Below are 20,988 nucleotides of genomic sequence, written 5' to 3'. Positions count from 1 at the left end.
AATTTTTTTTCTTTCGAATTTACAAAAAATACTGAATTTCAATTGAAGAAATTTTTATTAACACACCAACGTCGTTAATTTAATTTGCATTTTCTAGCCTCCATCAGCATTAGTTTAGTTGCTGTAGCTACATCAAATTACTACTTAGCGATCATATTGGGAAGGTTAATTATGTAATACCCATGTGAATACACTCTAAATTACATCCCCATAAAATTCCCTATAGTTTTCCAAGTCGAAAATGAATTTTATGAATGAAAAGAGTTCGTAAAATGAACAACATGCGCATTAATTCAGAATGCAGCCACCCTGGGCACTGGGCTCCCACTGAAGCGTCTGAGCAATGTGCGACTCTGGCCGTTTGTTCAAATCGTTCAGCGTTGGTCTTATCGTAACGAAATACGGCTTGTGCGTCAAACTGACCACGACAAATGGGCTTTATTATCAAGACAAATTGAGACAAACGTTTCGGCTTGTCCAGATTTCGGCTCAGGTTAAGGAATACCCCGTTGATCGCGCGCTCACGGCGATAGTGTCTTGGTACTTCGCCGGTCTCTGATTTATAAATGCCTTAATTATAATTTTCCACTTACTTTCAATATTACGCGGCGCCAGCACCCCTCATTGGACGAAATGTGCGTGACGACACGCTCACAACGTGTTGAAATACCCGGCCTCCTATTGGCTGATTCTAAGCTTGAACCTGACGCTCATTGGTCGTGACTGACGTCACGCGAAGAGCGGGAGAACCTCACGTTCCACAATGTAAAGCTCTCAAAAAGCATTCTTAAACTCGTGAATTATTTTCAAAATTCGAGAAAAATTTCCGCCATATTGTGCACATGAAACTTGGAATTCCATTGAAATAATGTACCAGGTTGAGACCCCTGAATAGACATCGTTTAGTGACAGGGCCAGCGGAGGTGTGCCAGAAAGCAGTGTTCGCTCCAGCGAAGAAGGCATGCATAAAACTCAGCTAAGGACAGACCAAGAAGGTGGAGGAGGAGGGCGTATGGCACGAAGAGTCTCGCTCATGATCATCTTATACCCACTGGGAGTCTTGCCCAGAAATCCTGCACTGCACAACAATAAAGGAGGCTCTCTCTCTCTCTCTGTGTTCGATGCCCGGCGCGCGTGGCTAGCTGGAGATGAGACATCGTGAACTCAGCGTGTTCTTTTGCACGGTAAAACCGAATGAATTGACGCTTGAAAATGGAACTCGCACGTGAAAATGGTGTATAAAATGGGACATAATTGCTGCATATAAGACACTCTTAGTTCCTCATGTGATTTTTAATGGTGAAAAAAAGGAATTGACGCTTGAAATTGAAACGCGCGTGAAAATGGTGTTTAGAACGGGACATCTTGTACGTTAACGTAAAAACAGTGGCTCTATACATGCTAAGTTATAAAATCGAAAAAATTGACGCTTGAAATTAGAAGTTGTGCGTGAAAATGGTGGTTAGAAGGTGACATTTTGTACGTTAACTTGAAAACGTTTGCTCTTTAAATATCAAGTAATAAAACATTGAACGTTGCTGCTGACACGTTAGTGCCAACAGTTAAGTTTCCAGCAAGATTCTATGAATAGATAATTTTTATTCTCTATGTGAAGAATGAGAAAATTTATCCTTAAGAGAAGATTGAGACTGAATCTGAGATTTGAGTGACGCTTCTGTTAACAAAAACTGATATTTTCAACCAAAGGATGGCAAGGGGGAGAAAATTAACAAGTTTTGCTCAAATTAATGATTGTTGAAACGAGTTGGCGTATAGAGTGTTCAGAAAAAGTCTTATTTTTGAATTATACATTATTAATTGACATTGACATACATCAGAGACGGGAGAATTTTGTCCATATTGATCTAATTATCTGTGGCAAAGCGTTCGTTAGAATTTCAGTTCGTTTATTACCTCATCAATGAAGCGAGAAAGTGCAGACAAAAACCTTCATATTATTTACAAGTCTATTTTTAAATTTACCGGCGGGCGTTATCAATTCCGTGATTGAGAAATCTGTTAACGGGAAAAAATTGTTATTTGCCAACAACGAGTGGCACAAAAAAAAAACCAGACTCATTTCAGCAAATAAAATTAGTTCGTCGGTCTGAAGGAAGCTGCTCTCTCATGGCCTTACCATTGATGACAGTGAGCGTCCACAAGGATGAGGTGTGTATATAAGTTATAATTAATTAGTAAAACTTAACATCTTGGAAAAAATATCTGTCCAAATCAACTGAACCACTTGTCACTTGCCATTATTTCATGAAGATCAAAATTGAGAGATGAAATATTTCTGTTTAATTAAACTCATAACAAAGTTAGCCTGAATTTAAACAAACATAAATGTACATTTCGAGATGCGTTATATTAATGGCCTTCTGTGTATAATTATATATAAAAAATCATTCGTAAAATTCCTAAAGAGTGATAATGAAGCCATGCAAATTACTAAAATTATCAAAAAATTTTTTCGATTTGAACTATATCATTTCAGTTTTGTCTTTGTAAAAACATTCTTAATACGCCTAATTGAGTTCAAATTTAAATTTACTGAGCACATTTTTAATTTTATCAATTATGGCGTAACTTAACTAATATCCATGCAACTATCCTTAATTACTAGTGCTGGATTCTTTTTAAGTTGTTTGTCTGTTCCTGCCCTTCAGGAGATTTCTAGGCATGCATTGCCTTTAAGGCACACTATATATGTTGCTTCGTCAATAGAAAATAATCATGTAAGTGCATTACGACGATTTTTTCGACTGATAATGGTTTAACAACTAATTTCACTAAATTACATTTGCCGAACTAAAAATCCTCGGGCAAAGTTGCCCGGAAACTCAGTCCGGCGCCGGCGACTCCGCGCATAACTAGCGACGGAAATTTTGCTCGTTATGCAAAGTTCGGATGACGTGACACGATCGGTGCTACACGACAACTTGAAGCCGTTACTGTTATATTGACTCCACATTCCTCGTACGAATAACATTGTGAAGATGACGAAGAATATGTAACTGAGAGGCGGTAAAGGCTGCACAGCGTGAGTCGCTGTCATGTAGCATGACACGCAATTGTTCTTGCATGTTTGTGGCGAGAAAATGAGGCTTTCCGCCATGTTCGGGTCAATTTATTGTGATCGATGCATGACGGTGCGAAATATTCTTGGGTTGTTCCAGTGCGGTCATGCCAACTGATCGAGATGGCACACGTACGACGACTTCAGGCATACATTTTTCAGCCTAGAAATGCAATAATTTTTGGTAAACCAAAAAGTTAACTGCTAATACAAATTTGCTTGTAAAATTAATAGAGTTGAGGTCGTTCTCGCTCTAGGAAGTCATCAATGCAACAATTAAATATATTAGAGGAATATTACCAGGTTTGGGTGGAAGGTAGAACGATGACGAACATCATTAATGTCTGGTAAATTTAAAAAAATTAATAATGGAAATTTTTCGACTAATATAGAAAAAATATAATTTTAATAGATAAAGTTATATCTTCGTTTTGATTGTGAAGGAAAACTTTTAGAAGTGCTAGCCTGTTTAACAAAATCGATTATTTCACTATAATCTTCTCGATTCAAAATAGAAAAAAAAATCTGTCGAGCTTGACCGACAGCTTCATGAATAGAATATCAAGAGAATCTAAAAAAATCTAAATTAATATACCGTAATGCAATCTCTAAGAAAACGCAAGAAAACTCTGGACACGACTCAACGGCTCGACAAAATAAAAATTCTCTCATACTGATATTTTAGCATCAAGAGTAAAAGAAAACTCAGGACAAGACTCGACAGTTCGACAAAGCAGATAATTTTTGCCTTGTCACCAACACCTGAGAACAACACGACAAAAGTAATCCTATTCACTCGTCATCGCTCATGAATGCACGAGTGGGCGACTAGAGCCGCTGCTCGTGCTTATAGTTTTAGGAGAGTCGTGATGAAGTCTTCTGTTTGTGCCCGATACTGAAGGAACATACGAGCATTTAGCTAAATTCTGACGCTAAACCTTTCTTGTTTCTTCAGCTTTTAATGCTCAGCAGGATAATCCCTACAAATGATTATTCTCAACCCCTATTAGTGTGTAAATTGAATAGATTTTTTAATCCCGACAATAAAGTGAGAGCATTTTTCAAAAATGATTCGACTTATGGACTCTGTTTTGATGCTAGGAAACTGCTTATACGTATTATTATAGCCTAAATTCAACTTATTATTTGGTAATGTTCCAATCATATACAAAAAAGACATTTTGTGGCTAAATCCGCAAAGATTAAATATAAATTCAATGTAGCTAACCTCAAAAAAACAGTGTCAGACCTCACTGATCTGCGTGGATCACTCTTTTGTCAGCATTGCAGTCGTCCGGTAAAGGCCTCTGTCTTCATGTTTTATAATTTATATGAAAATCGTAAGTTCTATTAATATCGTGATTTTGAGCTGACATTTGGTGTTGTTTGGTTCCGATATTTGATTGGCAGGGCCTAGTCGGTTGGTGACCGGAGGCAGGGCCTAAGGGGTGAAACAGCAATCATTGGGATTCGTCTAATAAAATACAATCGAAAAGAAAACTGGCTTTTGCATTTTTGAATCAAGCATAACCAGCCTCATGATGAGCGAAAGTTCACGTCAGTAACATATTCAAACACAACCTTCGGTCAGTTCCGACCAAGTGAACAGTCTACGACCAAACAGCAACGAATTGTATTCAGCCCCATAAATAAAATGTATATAACATTTGATGACGTAAAAAATTGAGAGGAAACTGCAGGCAGTAAAATAGAAAGTAGGAAGTAACGTAATGAAAGTTTTGAACACCAACTCGCATTAACGACAGCGACTGAGCACCAGGTTTTCATCCAGTTTTTCAAGTCCCTCTTCCCACCTCAGACTATAATTCCTTAACCTCGGAAAATTTAATTTTGCTCCGGCAACGCGAGTGAAAACTTTTTATTCCCATGTCTTTGTATCGTCGTTCAGTTCCCAGCCGTTAATCTTGCGTAATGATACGAGCAAAATTTAGGAGCATTTCAGGATGGCAGCAAAACTGAGGTTAGGACGCGTTCACAGGCACTGCTGCTGTGGCGGAGGGTGACTATAACAGCAACAAAGTCTAGCTGATCTACAAGCAGCAAGTAGGAAATGAGAGATTAAAGTTGCAAGCTTACGCTGTGAATAACTGAATTATTTCAATAATACTATCTTATGAAATGAGGCTATTATAATTCACAAATGAATATATATAGGAAATGATACATTAGCAGACTCAAACAGGCGTTCATAGCACATGCTTCATGACGGCAAATTCTTCAACAGAGGATCTTGAATTTCGACGCAGTTTTAAATTCACGAGCTGAAAATATATATTCCATTTATTAATTTAATACTAATGACAGAAAAAAATGAAATGAAAAAATGAACAGAAATTGATTAGGAAAGAAACAAGGAGATCGTGATCGTTTTCAGATTAACTTTAAACAAGACAAATCACCCAATTAGCGTAACATTGTTCTCGAAATATTGCCGAGTAATTATCATGTTAATTGCTAGTTAAATGTTCACGACGCCACGATTATCACAAATGTTTCAATTCAGGTAACGTGTCCGCCAATCAGCTCTGAGTACCGGCAATGTCATTCGCATTTTGTGCAGCAAATCGGGCAAGTTGCCGAACAAATGCGCATAGGTTAGGTTAGGCATGGTTGAACTAGTAGTATATAGTTCAACCATGAGGTTAGGTTAGCTAACCTAAGATTCGACGGCAGCGGAAAGCTCCATCCGCGTTAAAAAATTTCGTTTATTCTAAAGAGGAACGCATTGTTTAGAGAATCCATGCAGACTCAAACAGGCGTTCATAGCACATGCTTCATGACGGCAAATTCTTCAACAGAGGATCTTGAATTTCGACGCAGTTTTAAATTCACGAGCTTACGCTGTGAATAACTGAATTATTTCAATAATATTAACTTATGAAATGAGTCTATTATAATTCACAAATGAATATATATAGGAAATGATACATTAGCAGACTCAAACAGGCGTTCATAGCACATGCTTCATGACGGCAAATTCTTCAACAGAGGATCTTGATTTCGACGCAGTTTTAAATTCACGAGCTGAAAATATATATTCCATTTATTAATTTAATACTAATGACAGAAAAAAATGAAATGAAAAAATGAACAGAAATTGATTAGGAAAGAAACAAGGAGATCGTGATCGTTTTCAGATTAACTTTAAACAAGACAAATCACCCAATTAGCGTAACATTGTTCTCGAAATATTGCCGAGTAATTATCATGTTAATTGCTAGTTAAATGTTCACGAAGCCACGATTATCACGAATGCTTCAATTCAGGTAACGTGTCCGCCAATCAGCTCTGAGTACCGGCAATGTCATTCGCATTTTGTGCAGCAAATCGGGCAAGTTGCCGAACAAATGCGCATAGGTTAGGTTAGGCATGGTTGAACTAGTAGTATATAGTTCAACCATGAGGTTAGGTTAGCTAACCTAAGATTCGACGGCAGCGGAAAGCTCCATCCGCGTTAAAAAATTTCGTTTATTCTAAAGAGGAACGCATTGTTTAGAGAATCCAAGAGCAGTTTTAAATATTTCTATTCACAATAAAGTCAATTACGCTGAAAACAATAGACTCGATTGGCTAAGATGTCAATAGTTAATTGTTGAAGCAATACCAACACAAATATTCGCAATCTCAATTGGATTGGTCAATGCATAGTTTACCAAACGAAAAAAATTGTTTGGAGCGAAGCTTTCGAGTCTCATTCGCTTTAAAAAGAAGGACAAGAGATTTTTATTTTCTGGCATTTAACGGATTCAGCATAGAAGCACACATAAACAATAAAAGTAAAAAGTAATTTAAATTTTCACGAAAGAACTGCGGTAAATAATGAATTTCACAGTAAGAAACATTCAAAGACACTAGGCAACTCGAATTTCTTGTCTCACCTGAATCGGATGATGAGGAACACCCAGAGATCGAGGCGCTGCCTTGTCTCAGAGCTGTCTTCTCTAATTCCAAGATATGAACAAATATAGAAGCAATAAAAATATTTGTGGATATCCGAGATGATGATAGATTCTCGTAGAAATGATTTCTATATTTTAGTAGAGCAAAGCTTCTTTCCCTATCGAAAAAATACCATTGAAAACAAGCCGCTGCAATTTTGGAAGAAAAAATTCACTTGCAAGTCATAAGTTTAGAAAAAAATCATATACAAATAAGTACCAAAAAAATGTCGTTTTGATAATTATTAGTCATTTAATTTTAACACTTATAGACAGCCAAGATCAGAGACCCTGATTGTTTCAGACAGTAACTTAAAAGTTTTTCATAAAACACTGAAAAGGCAAGATTTTACTTACAATTCACGCAATTAATCAGCAAATGAAGATATTACGCATTCAGAAAAAGATATTACGCATTTAGGAAATATATTTAATCACGTAAGAGAGTTATAACTGGTAGGCATAATCATCAATAAAAGAAATAACACCTGAACTTGCCGACTCACGGTACATGCACTCGCCTCTCGGAACTGCTTAGGCTCGAGGCGGTTGTCCGGCTTTGGTCGTCGTCCGTTCCATCCTTTAAACTTTTTAAAGAAAGCCCGGCAACTTGAACTTGCCATTGCGACTAGCCTGTATACTGAATAGCATTGCTTTCTCGTGTTATTTGCCTAGTTCTACTACCATCCTGTCCCATTGCTTTCTCGCGTCATATCACTGCCTCGTCCAATTACAGTTGCGTCCAACCATGCATTGCCGCGCTACCAAGCCTAACATTTCTCTTAGTATAGGGAAGTCATATCATACGTTTTCTCTAACGCTAAAAATTTTATAGTCTTTCACTACTCTGATGGAAATTAGAGAGTAAACGACGCATAGTACCTGATTTATAAGCAGAGCTGGGCAGCGCTACTTTGAAATGTAGCGGCCGCTACCGCTGCCGCTAAATGCTCTAAATGTAGCGGGTGCTACCGCTACCGCTACATTGCTTTAAATGTAGCGCCGCTACCGCTACTGCCCACCTCTGGACTAACAACTAACATGTTGACATAACAGGCTCAGGTTGACAACATTACACCGAAATCTTTCGTACAGTTTTATTCTGTAATTCATATTATGTATGTATCATGCTGGTTTTTAAATAATATTTAATACTATAAGGTAAAATCTAAAGGCTTTATCTATGAATGTAGCGGTAGCGTTGTAGCGGCAAAACCTCGCATCGCTACTTAAATATGTAACTGGCGCTACCGCTACCGCTACATTGCTTTAAATGTAGCGCCGCTATCGCTACCGCTACATATGTAGCGCTCTACTGCCCACCTCTGTTTATAAGTACATATATGCAATATTATATTCAATATAATTTTAAATAGTATAATAAACACTTTATGCAGAATTATATAGTATGTGCAAAGAAGAAAAATAGCAATGATTTATACCACGGCATGAGACGTTCATCTGAACAGCAATACTTCATTTCTGCTGCTATTGTTGGTTGAGGAGCTTATGTTCACCACAGAGCATAGGCCTTAGCTATAGGTACAGTACCCACGTTATAACTTCAGACAAAATATACGTAGAGACTTCCCATAAGATAGAGCAGGATACATATTCTAAAAATTGTACAACAGTGAGATTCACCTGATACATTATGAAATTTAACACAGATGAAACATATGAAGATAGGTTAAAAAAATTGGCCCCTAGTATAACACAAATATCACCGAGCTTCGAGTTTAGATTCTGTTTAGAATTATTAATCACTATTGCATATGAGTATATTTATTTTTAACTTATTTAGACTATGAAAACAAGTGAGCAATTTTCGGACACGGTCAGAGGGAAGAAAAAGTCCAGGTTCAAACGACTAAAAAAATACAACAGCAACCGAAAAGTTCAGGTTAATTTCATAATACAGTTTTGCGTAAGAACTTTTAAGAACTCTAACGTGAAATTAACTCCAGCATCAAAGTTGCTGCACTATTACAGAATATTAGAAAAGTTAATATTGTTTTCTATTAAAACTATACAATTTTCGAGTTCAGCCTAATTGGCGTTGCACTAATTTTGACGATTCGCGGTTTTTGACCGTTGAAATAGGGATTCTGAATGACCTATCTTACTGAAGATACTGTATGTGCCGATCACAAATTAGAAAATGTAGATATACTGTACGAAAATTTTAATATAGATACACTGTCCGAAAAATCTTATCTGTAGTAAATATAGATACACTGTCCGACAAATCTTATCTGTAACGAATGACAATTCACGCACATGTTCCGAAATCAAAGGCTACTATTCAATTTATTTATAATCTCAATAAAATTTCATCGAAGCTTGAAGTAATTATACAGTGTTTTGGAAGACTACGACGAACATACATAATGCGCGGTGAACGTCACAACAAAACCTGATAGACGCCCTTGGACCGAAGCTTTCGAAGACCTCCATCGCTTATAATGTCATTAATTTTACAAGAGCGATCAATTTACACGTCGAACTTTGCCAGGCATATTTGCATGCTTTTAATAGATACGCCCGGCCGCACGAGTTTGGTGTCGCAACAGCCGGTAATTTGTAAGTGACCCACCTAACTTAATTCAAGACCTCCGCAGTGACGGTTCTTACAGTCACTAGTCAATAGTCCTGGGTAAGAGTTACGAAAAATAGTCATGAATACCTATGAGATGGCGACGAAACGAAGTTCGTTTAAAACCAACGATGTCCGCAAATTCATATAAACGAATGAAGGCACAGTACTGAGAAAAAGAATATTTTCGCCGAAATTAGTTTTTGAAAACAATTTCTGCAGAAATATTGAAATTTGGATCATGGACACTTTTGTTGTGATTCAGTTCAACAAGTTGAAAAAATAAAAAATGATCAGTGACTATACGGGAACCATTTTGAGTAGGAATAGAAATCACTACAAAGAGAATCATAGTCTGCAATTCAACAGTCGCCGGTGGGCAAAATCTCACAACTCACATTGAGACTGATTTGAATGACAGCCAACAATAATAAATATTTGGTCTATTATTTTCGACTTATTCGAATAATTGTTTTCTAAAACAGCGGTATTCATCTTCACCGTATTTTGATTGGATATAAGTATTAAAATCACTTGTTTGCTTGAGTCGCAAGTTAACCAGGAATTTAAAAGCAAAGAAAATACCAAAAAAATTCACCATATCTTTATAAGAGAAAACGTTTCGGAGTCCAGCTCCATCGTCAGTTCAAACCACAAAATTCTGTTCAGAAAAAGTTCAGTCCTAGAAACACAAATAAATCAATTAGTAAAGTAAATGCACTAAAAATAAATAGATAAGACATGAAAATAATGCTAGTAAACGTAAACGGCCTATCTATTTACTATTTCAAGAGGAATGGAGCTAAAAGCGGCATTCAGACTAGGCTTCTGTTTGAATATATACAGGGATTCTAAAATTCGTAGATCACTAACACTGAATAATTGTTATGTCAAGAAGAGCTGGAGCACAACCCGCTGATGCGAGGCGCCCATTCGACATAAGGCGTCATGCTAATGAAGTGTTAACATTTTGTTAACCGCTCCTACAACACCAGAGACATGGCAACGCGAATAGGCAGCTTAAGATGCTCTACCGGGGGCCGTACTATCAAAACTTGCTGGGTGCACGTAGCGGCCAAGTGCTCGCAGCGGCCTAAGTACACGTAGCGGACTAAGTACACTTAAGATCATTAGTACACGTAACGACCTTAGCACACGTAGAGGTCTAGGTACACGAAGCGCCCTAAGTAAAGGTAGCGGCCTAGGTACAAGTAGCGCCCTAAGTACACGTAACTGCCAATTTCTCGTCTGTGATTGGTGGGTTTAGCATGAAAAGCCGTCAGTGATTGGGTGACGTTGTTACGAACACGTAACTAGTTTTGATAGAACGGCCCCAGACTTGTCACGGTGGCATACCTGGGATCAGACGGCGTGACGTCCATGCACTCAAAAAATATAACTCAGTACTCACTGCAGTGAGTGACAGAGAGCGCATTTTCTCGTCGACGAAAACGTGAAGTCGCGGACGGACAGACAGACAGACAGACAGACAGACGGACGGACAGACAGACGGACATGGCGAGCACAATAGTGTATTTTTTCCATAACTGAGAAAACGCGCTAAAAAGGATGGGTCACATTGTCGAAATAGTGCATGACACACTTTCTTTCGTAGCATTGATGGGCCCTTTATTCCGGGCCAAACTGGGTCAGGATGACTGGGTTATGACAAAAAGTGCATCGCCAGTTGAACAAACTCTTACTCATTTCTATGTTTGCATGCTATCGTTCTGCCTTGGTCCACTGATCGTATACCTTGATTAATGAATAATCTTTTAAATGATTATGATTCTTAAGGACTGTCTTAGAGTTAAATGCATGCTCCATTGTGAAAGTGAACTGTTGCCTTTACTAACTGTACCACTGGCTGTTGGTCGATGAGTCATGCGATCATAATCGATGTTCGATATTAAAAATAATTAGTCGCTAAATTTGCGCCCTCGACACATTGGAGGACTGAAATATCACGTAAATTTTTGTATTATAATATCTTATAGCCCCTGAGTATTTTGGGGTAACGATTCTATGAATCGTGAAAACGTATCCGTCCTGATTGCTATTGTAGAAAATCATACACCTAAGACAGCAACTAAACAATTGATCTGAAATTTAAACTTGGAGGAAATGTTGAGGAAACGCTCAGCCATTAATTACTTATCTCGCAAAGAAGCAAGAATCATGAATATTTGAAAGATGATTTTCAACCGAGGGTTATATTCAAACAATAGCGCTTTTTTCATAAATGAGAAAATACGCTAATAAGGCAGCTGAGTATTTTTATGATTGACTCGCTATTGATTAATCCGTTTCATCTGACGATTAACGTTTGATGTCGCTACTTCGTTTGAGGTACAACATGGTTAATGCTAAAAAATTATGAAAAATATGGCGAGCGGAATCGAAAATTTTTGTTCATTGAATAATTCGGGGAGCGGAAGCGAACATTTTTTTCATGAACTAATTTGCTTTAAGTGGCTAAATTTAGTTCATGGGTGGGAAAACATGCGCACATTACTCTAGTGGTAACATGATTACTTTAACGGAACGATTCTCTCGTAAAGACAGATCGTCTTGATTTGTCATTCCTAGTGTTCTAGGCGGCTATCCTACCTGGGTTCTAGTCGACACCAAGAAAGTCACGCTGCTGGAACGCCTGTAGCTTTCTTGTCTAGCCCACACCAGCAGCTCTCTCCTATAGCGATGCTTCTCAGTTAGAGGAACAACACGTGTGATATAGCAGCACAATATAATAAATTATCTGGATCAGGGATACGAGCATATCCTTTCTAGCTTATCTGTCAACTCGGGGCAAGATAAAATACATTTTTTTGGAATTTCGTTAATTTTATATTTTGGTTGATATTTAGTTGATGTCATTAGAATTGATGTTCATCATCACTTGGTCATGGGAAAAGATTGTCCGAGATTGAGATTCATTTGATATATTTTATCTTTGCCTAAGATGAAACATATAAAAAAGACTGAACAAATTTCAAGCTTGTAAAATAAAACGATAACCGAATTACGCGTTTAAATTCTGTTTTCAATTTTGATGAGTCAAGTGGAAATTCAATTACATTTTATTCAATTATCGGTTAGTTAATTAATTCAAAAACAAATAAATCCCCTTCCCTAAAATGATTACTGCCGCTGAGCAGGTAGGTGTAAAATTGATAAAATTCCCGAGGCTCAACTTTGGTGTAAATCCAAGTTGACATGAAGCAGTTCTCATTTAGTTAGCTAATGCAGAATCTACTGAACGCATGTACATTAAATTATTAAATCCACTTCGTAGTAGTAAATTTGCGGAAATTCTCAAATTAGTAGAAGATCCAACTTCATTTGTGTCAGTTGTCTCTTAAATACCTAATTCTAAACCGAGCAAAATCGAATACCCGAAATCCTTAAAGTCGTAGGCAGGCGTAAATTTAAAGAATTTCTCGAGTTTAGGGTAGGTTCGAGTAAATATGCAGAGGATATGTTAATTACCTTATTCGTCGCAGACGATTCTAAATACTAATTTAGATTTTCTGAGCAAGAAAATGATTTTTAGATTTTCTGAGCCTTGTTTTGCATGAGTGGTATAGATATTTGAATGCTTTAGATGCTCGCTGTTATACGTTAAGAGTATAAGCATCTACTCATAACGTATAAGAATTTTGCAATTTATAAGGCAGTCAACTGAATATTTTGGGTACAATGAATACTGAATGTCATCGCATCAGTCGCCAACATGGCCATTTTATAGTGCTAAACTGAAGCTTTTATTCCGCTATAACACTCACATATGGTTGGTTATACCTACTAAATAAAATTATGAACACAGAAGAATTTTTTAGTCACAAGCTCATCCCAAAACTTAAACAAAGCTACAAGAAAATTTTAATGGAGACATATAAAAAACATTGCTGCTGATAGAAAGGTATTTATAATGCGATAAAAAAGACGTTAAAAATTGCCAACAAAAGCCAAGGCGAGATGGACATCAACACTACAAGCATAAGAGAAGCTCATTGAAAGGCTTGAATTGCACCTGACTTGCTGACTCACCGCTTGTTCATCACTGGCCACTTGTTCGCTCTTAAGAGAGTGCCAAAGATCATCTGCTGGGCTCTGTTATTCATCACCGAGGGAGCTGGTCCTATCAAAACGCTTGTTCAGGTCCACACACACAAGGATCGGACACACAAGCTTCCATTGTAAAAATAGCAGCTTTTTCCTCTCGAGATTCAGTCGCGTGATCGCAAAGTAGCTTAATTGATTCGCTTATGAGTTTTGCAGAGGCCTTATTTAGGTAGCGAGTCTTGGTTCGATTGGGGCCATCGGCTCGATTTGATGAGTGAAAAAACGCTTGATGGATGAAGACATTAGCGTCCTAAGATAAATCGAGTGAGGCTTTGAAGGAAATTGTCAGATGAAAGATGGATCGGGGAGCCAGTGAAGTATGATCAAGCCTGAGATTCGTGTGGACAAACGCATGCTTTCTTTCTTTCAAGTATTTTTTACGAATACATAAAGTTTATTTTTTACACAGCGTTGCAAGTATTTCTTGTTATATTCCATAAAACTAAAACTCCACTAGAGCCAGAGACTCGAGAATAGTTACGATGTGGTGAGGTCATCCAAAAATCGTCGATTATCTTTTTGATTCGACCCAAAATCCAGATGAAAATTTATGATAGTTTTAACAATTTTTTAAGACTTGGACAATTAAGTGGCCATTAAACAACAGTTAACAGTTGTCCAGTTAACAATTAAACATTATAATTTAAAAGTGACAAATTAGAAGAGACTCACATCACGTTTTCAAAAATTTTATTGCGTGCGTTGGAAAATTCGAAAATAATTCACCTGTACTATTTTCCTAAACAAGTAAATTTAAATATTGTATTATATTCGAAGTGTGACATCGAAAATTTTGAGGTAACTATTGCAATGAAATTGAGGAAATAAGAAGCACTATATTTTATGTTGGAATTAAAAGAAACGGAACTAGAGAGGTTGCCACCATGAACGCTTCACTGCAACTCTGCACTCAATAAGCGAGGTCAAAGTTTCTGCCACAAAACACGGTCTGAAGAACCAGACTAGTGACTTTGGGGCTCCAATTTCTAGGCGACAACATTAAATGCAGGTTACATTAGAGCTCACGAAAGGTATGTTGTTTACCAGCCGCGAATGTGGCATGGTTAATTAACTCAGTTGAATATTTCCAGCTTTCCTTGGACTTGAGTGAAGAGGAGGCATGACATCTTCACGCTCGAGTGATCGCTGTAACTTCACGAAAGCTTTTCTCTGTCTTCAGTTAATTTTACGCGAGTCAAGGTTCGAGAAAAACATGAACGAGCATATTTAGTGAAGCGTGCGCGATGATATGACTATTGTGATTATGAGAATTTTGCGCATATTTGATGTATTTGTTTCTTACATTTTGTTCGTAGCATACTGTTGTGATTAGTTCTACCCTATCGTTAAAAAATATTCATTATAATGAATATAACTTCGAAAGCTTTGTTATGTATTTTTCTCAAAATGCAGAGGCTAATAACTTCGACATAGTACAGAACTATGGAGGTTGTGCTCAAGCTGAAGCTCATCCAATGCTTTATAGTTCTGAACCAATTGACGACAAGCAGTAATTTACTTAAAAATTTCGATCAAGATATAGCCAAGCGTGAGACCATAATTATTGTGACACAGATGTCAGCGTGCTTATTTAAAATATTGTAATGAGACAGTTCAATATATTAGAAAATATTATTAAAGACTTTCGAGTGATCAAATGATCAATATGCCTACGAACAGAGAAGTCCTTTCACAGCCAATCATTCGAGTTTCTAGTAATTATTTAAGTTCCCAATCATGCTCGCATCCCACTAAAGAGGTAAACATTACAAGGATTTTTTTTTCATAACAGAACATAATCGCGGCAAATCGATGCATATCAGCGATCGAAATCGTCCGCTGCCCTGACAGCTCTAGCATTTGTATTCGCCCTCGAGATCTTGAGCCATAAAAACAAGTATCTTGTTGTCAGAAAGTGGCCGTGCGATGAGTCGCTCTCAAATGATGAAGTTATTGCAACACAAGCCATGCTTTTCGTCCACCCATTTTCCTCGACTGGAAATTGAAGTAAAACCAAGAGGAGCTTCGACCTCACAACAAATCCGTCAACGCGCGCCGCACAAATGCAACACTAAAGTCTCGCTCACGGAATATCATAGAATTTCGTTCACTAGTCGAACTTGGAAAACAACGATGGGAGTTCTCTGTAGTATTTGGCTGAATAATTCAGAAGACTTCGTTCAATGGACGAAGTTCGGCGACAGGGCGCCCCTGGAACCGTTTTGGGCATAGAGGCTGCGACGCCCACCTAATAACGATGTGCACCGGAAGGAGGAGCAGACTGCGNGTGGTGGTTGTGTGGTGGTGGAGAGTGGTGAGGGAAGGGTAGTATGGGAATGAGATGAAGTGTAATGAGGGAATGAGATGGAGTGTCGTGAGGGAAGTGTCGTAAACATAACTTTAATTTCATCATAAACGAAATTTCATCAACCTTGTTCAATCGAATACCTTCAGCCCTTGACCTTAAGTTAAACTTGATGCTTTTCCCTCGAGTCGCTCAGTTCATACAATCTTTAATTCTACAATTAAAGAATATTTTTGCACAAATTTTCAATTGGCATTAAAATTAACAATCTGTTTACGGACGTCTTCAGTTACTAAGTGTTCACGTTCAATTAAACTTGACGGCTGATATTGTATTCACTAATAATGCCATTTAAATAATCGCATAATGTGTTATCGAAACCGCAATCATTTTTGAATTTGTGACCACCGGAGGGAGAGTAAACAGTTGGCGCGTACAAGAAGGGTTCGAGTTCACCGTGCAATTTTGCCGAAGTCTTCATGGGTGTTGAAGACGCGTGCGGGCTGCTGTGCTATAAAAGGGCTACGGAGAATTTGTTTTGATGGCAAGAAACGCAGGGAAGAATACGCTTGATGGTGTTTTTCGATACCTGTTCCTAAGCTAATTTTGTAGGGCAAAATAACGAACTCTGAACACGACGTGCTCGAGGGCGAGCGATTCTCTGAACGCGGAGTGCACTGTCAAATTTATGTGAAGGTTAAATGACGTTTTGTTGTTTAGACGGTGGTTTTCATAATTTAGAGACTGCGTAAATACACGAATTTGAATCTAATCTGAGCACTTGGTTATTGAAAATCATTAATTCAAATAACATTTAGCAGCATAGAGAAGGCTGAAAAAATTCAATATGCTCTGGCTGCTAAAATTCTGCAGATGCAGCTATATTATTACTGATGAAGAACTATGCCATGTGTGATAAATGTTCAATTAGATCAAATGAAGAAAATTATTTTCACAGAAATGAGACATTTTTAAAGGGCTGTTATTTTATGAAAGGAGAACTGCCTCAGTAATAACATTGCAAGAGGTTATGAGCTGGGAAATGACATCGTATTTTGTCTTTAAAATAAGTTTGAACTCAAATATTCGGTAATGAAGTACGAATGGACCCTGCCGCCCTCAAAGGATGCGTAGGTCGCTTCAGGAGCAGCACCCTTTAGCCATACAATGACTTCTGCCACGACGCTTAGCCATTTGGTATAGAACTGGCAAGATGTCATACCGTAGAACGCTGGTATATATAGAAAATTTTAGCTTCTACATCTGGTTCAGTGAACTTTAGTAATGAGACATTATAGTATATTTTTTCTCTTCGAAACCGATTTAAACTTATTTCCATGGATCTAGCCATTTCGAGCATTTAGTAGATTTTATTAACTTATTCCTCCATAATAAATCAGATCAAGCACTTATATATCATTAGGCTGCTAGAATTGCTAGTTTACCGATAATTTATAAGAAAAAAAAGGCCAAATGAATTCACTAGTTCTTTTTCGAAAACATTTTAGAGACTGATTTTTTTTAATGACAATGGAGCTGGTGACCGAACCGTTTTCCATGAAAATATGGTCAATTTATTTGGCGTTTTCATATGTTTTTAAATTTTCAATAAATCAGTTCATTATCACACCGCCATTTCTTACGTTGTGATGTTACTTGTCGAGGTTTGTTCCAGTTTGTTATGTATATTCATTTAGTTTCATGTTCAATTTCAAATTTCATGTTCTATTCATTTCAAATCAAATCAGAATGTAGAAAATCTCACTTCAATTTACTTTTTGTTCCAGCAGCAGTGGATGGAGACCATGCGGTCCCAGCCTTCACCGGTGGTGGAATCCACCTTCGAGGCACCATGGGATCCACCGGCATCACATTTGGTCTCCCAATCCACCAACCTTGCATCGGAAGTTCCTCATACCCAGACCCCGTTCACCAGCGCCATTTCCGATGCCTTGACATCAACCTGCTCTCCCGGACCTCCGTTTTGTCCCAGTCTGTACACTTCCCAGTATAATTTTAACAGTCCTCACTTCCAGCACTTTCAACAGACCGTTACCCATACGGATGATAAATCCAACCCATCAAATTTCCCTGAGCCACCACCTTACAATCCGGATTTAATCACTCCTCATCCTCCGAGTCAAACTCATTTGTCCGGCGGATATTACGCCGTACCAACGACTGTGACAACAACTGAAAATTTTTCGAGATCGGCTCTTCCATCTGAAGATCCGAAAGTTTTACGTATGGTAGAGAAGCCCCAAAACCCACTGTTTTCCCACAGTTCGCACGAGAAAGGTGCTGGAGCAAACCTTAGAAGCAATTACTACTATGATCAAATGGTACTTTCAATTCACAAACGAACTAATATTGAAGGATACAACACGGATGTCAACAAACCCTGGAACTACGAGACATCAAAACCATCAAAAACAATAGATCAAAACTGGCTTTCAGGGGCTCCAACCGAAAGCTCTACGACATCACCAGAATTTCGTTGTGACAAGATTCAACAAGAGACTTCTCGTGGAGCGAAAGGTGAGGGCTTCCAGAGCCAAGCACCTTTCCTTGAGTGCAAATCCGAAAGAAATGACGTAGCCCACTCATACAGCAATGTTAGAGAAACAAGCACCAACTACAATCAGTTTCACGAGTATACCAGAAGCGCGGTGTCCAGTAACATCGTCGCAAATATGGGGACAAACATGCAGGTTGGGATCGAAGTTAGTCAGCACGTGGAAGAGATTCACTGTCAGCAAGTAAAGATTAAGGAAGAAATTGGGGTTACACCACCAACATATCCATTAGTAACACCTCCACCTCCTCTTTATCCCCACCATAATGTTCCAAATTCACAGCATCATCAACAAGTTCTACCGGATTCATATGACTTTCACAATCAATCTCAACCGTATCAGACACTACAGTACCATTCGTACAATCCACATCCAGTTGCTCACCATCCTCAATCTTCTCCAGGACTGTCAACTCCTCCGGTAGGTTCTCCCTTCCCTGGAGTCCCATATCCTTCCTCTTCTTCCAGTAATTCAGATTCTTGTGGTTGGGGGATTCCGAACAACTCTTTTGGTCCAGCATACGAGCCCGGTTCTTCAGCTTCGACACAGATTAACTATCAAGGTGACCAACACTACAACATTTATGCTCGTTCGGTTTATATACAAAATGGTGGTCATTTTTCTCCTATTCCACCTCCATATCCAACTCCTCCAATGCTGCATTCACGCACTGGTGTTCCTAATCCGAATTCTGGAAGCAACCTGACTACCCCCCTGAAAGCTCGAAGACGGCGAAGATGGACCCGGCGTCGCAGCGTGGTGCACACTTGCTCTCACTCGGGTTGTGCCAAGACCTACGCCAAGTCATCGCACCTCAAGGCCCACATGAGGACCCATACCGGGGAAAAGCCCTACCAATGCGACTGGAAAGGCTGCGGGTGGAAATTCGCGCGTTCTGACGAACTGACTCATGAGGACCCACACCGGGGAAAAGCCCTACCAATGCGACTGGAAAGGCTGCGGGTGGAAATTCGCGCGTTCTGACGAACTGACGAGGCATTACCGCAAGCACACCGGCGACCGCCCCTTCCAGTGCAGACTTTGCGAGCGAGCCTTCAGCCGCTCCGACCACCTCAGCCTGCACATGAAGAGGCATATGGCGCTATGATGCTAATATATGATAGATTTATTCAATTAACCCTACAGGATTATTCTGTTTGTACGAAATGGATGTAATCTTATCTGCTCGAACATTATGCGTGAATAATAGAGCTCCATTATTTCATCTGATGTATTTTAAATATAAATATTAAATCATGTAACACTGACTCGACATTAAATATAAATTTCATAACGCATAGTATCATGGATGTTGACTGTCACCACTCCGCTGTGCGCAGAGTCTACGGGAAATATTTTACTCTTTCATTCAGCGTCATTGCTGTGGCGCTAGGAAAATGTAAAATATTCTCATTTTCTTGAGAATAAATCTCTAAGTTTGGATGATATTTGTTTCTGAAACAAATGACATGCAATGCTTTTGAAATTCAAGCGTCCTAAAAAATAAAATAATTCTTCATTTTAGTACGAATGAGTCTGAATGAACATGTATAATGAGTTTATGAGTTCAAGCATATGAACTACTAATATTTCTCGCTTTTAACCCACTAATAAACATTGCGGGCTTCGCACAATGTTTGTACAGAGTTATCTATACTTCAAAACAATTCCCACGCGTATTTTTCAAAATAAATCCCACATTTATTATTTCAAAACAGTTCCCACACATATTGTTTCAAAACAGTTCACACATATATTACTTGAAATATTATGAGCAACTGTTCTGAATGTAATTATCGAACAAACAATGATTTTTTTCATAGTTACATACTTATGCAAGCTGAAATTTTTATATCCACAATGTGTTGATATAGGCTATACGATGTTCTTGAAAAATATGAAATTGTATGTTTTGTTTTAAAAATTCTAACATAATGTTCATACAAGCCTTCTTTAATATTCGAATAATTTGTTTGCAGAAAATCTTATGCATCGTTTGCTTTTTATAAATATTGTACATTTATCTTCCTTCCTTGTACTGTCTCTTGTACTCTAGAGAGAACCTAACAATGTTCTTAATTTCGCTTGTTGAAACCTGTATTTTTTTGTACTTTTTTACCTTCAATATACAATACAATATTTATTCCACAGAATACTAATTACTATTCCTTTTGAGCGAAAATGTTTAAAAAATATGTCTATTTACTTTCACTGAAGTTTCAAAGCGAAAATACGGCCGTATAAGAATTAATTACACAATTCATACTCTCATAAGAAGGTATGATCCTTCGAAGTGAACTATTTAGGCTGTTGAGAACTATTTGAAATTTGGCAGAGAACGGTTCTTA

At 38.1% G+C, this 20,988-nt stretch overlaps 1 protein-coding gene across 2 annotated transcripts; it reads left to right on the top strand.

The window, feature by feature from the left end:
• The first annotated feature begins 1,006 nt into the window (after window positions 1-1,006).
• LOC108682618 (Krueppel-like factor luna) lies at window positions 1,007-20,257 on the top strand. Of its 2 annotated transcripts, none has more exons than XM_018171820.2 (3): window positions 1,007-2,169; window positions 17,855-19,470; window positions 19,556-20,257. In XM_018171820.2, the coding sequence occupies exons 1-3, from the start codon at window positions 2,128-2,130 to the stop codon at window positions 19,746-19,748; spliced, it is 1,851 nt and encodes a 616-aa protein (XP_018027309.1). In that variant the 5' UTR covers window positions 1,007-2,127; the 3' UTR covers window positions 19,749-20,257. The 2 variants fall into 2 exon arrangements, with proteins under 2 accessions (XP_018027309.1, XP_018027308.1); XM_018171819.2 differs by having other exon boundaries at window positions 17,852-19,470.
• Window positions 20,258-20,988: the final 731 nt, after the last annotated feature.

This window comes from Hyalella azteca, unplaced genomic scaffold (assembly GCF_000764305.2).
Source record: "Hyalella azteca isolate HAZT.00-mixed unplaced genomic scaffold, Hazt_2.0.2 contig3210, whole genome shotgun sequence".
In the NCBI taxonomy this organism is placed as follows: Eukaryota; Metazoa; Arthropoda; class Malacostraca; order Amphipoda; family Hyalellidae; genus Hyalella; species Hyalella azteca.
Note: the sequence above shows the minus strand (reverse complement) of the source record. Positions and strands in the feature narration are given on the sequence as shown.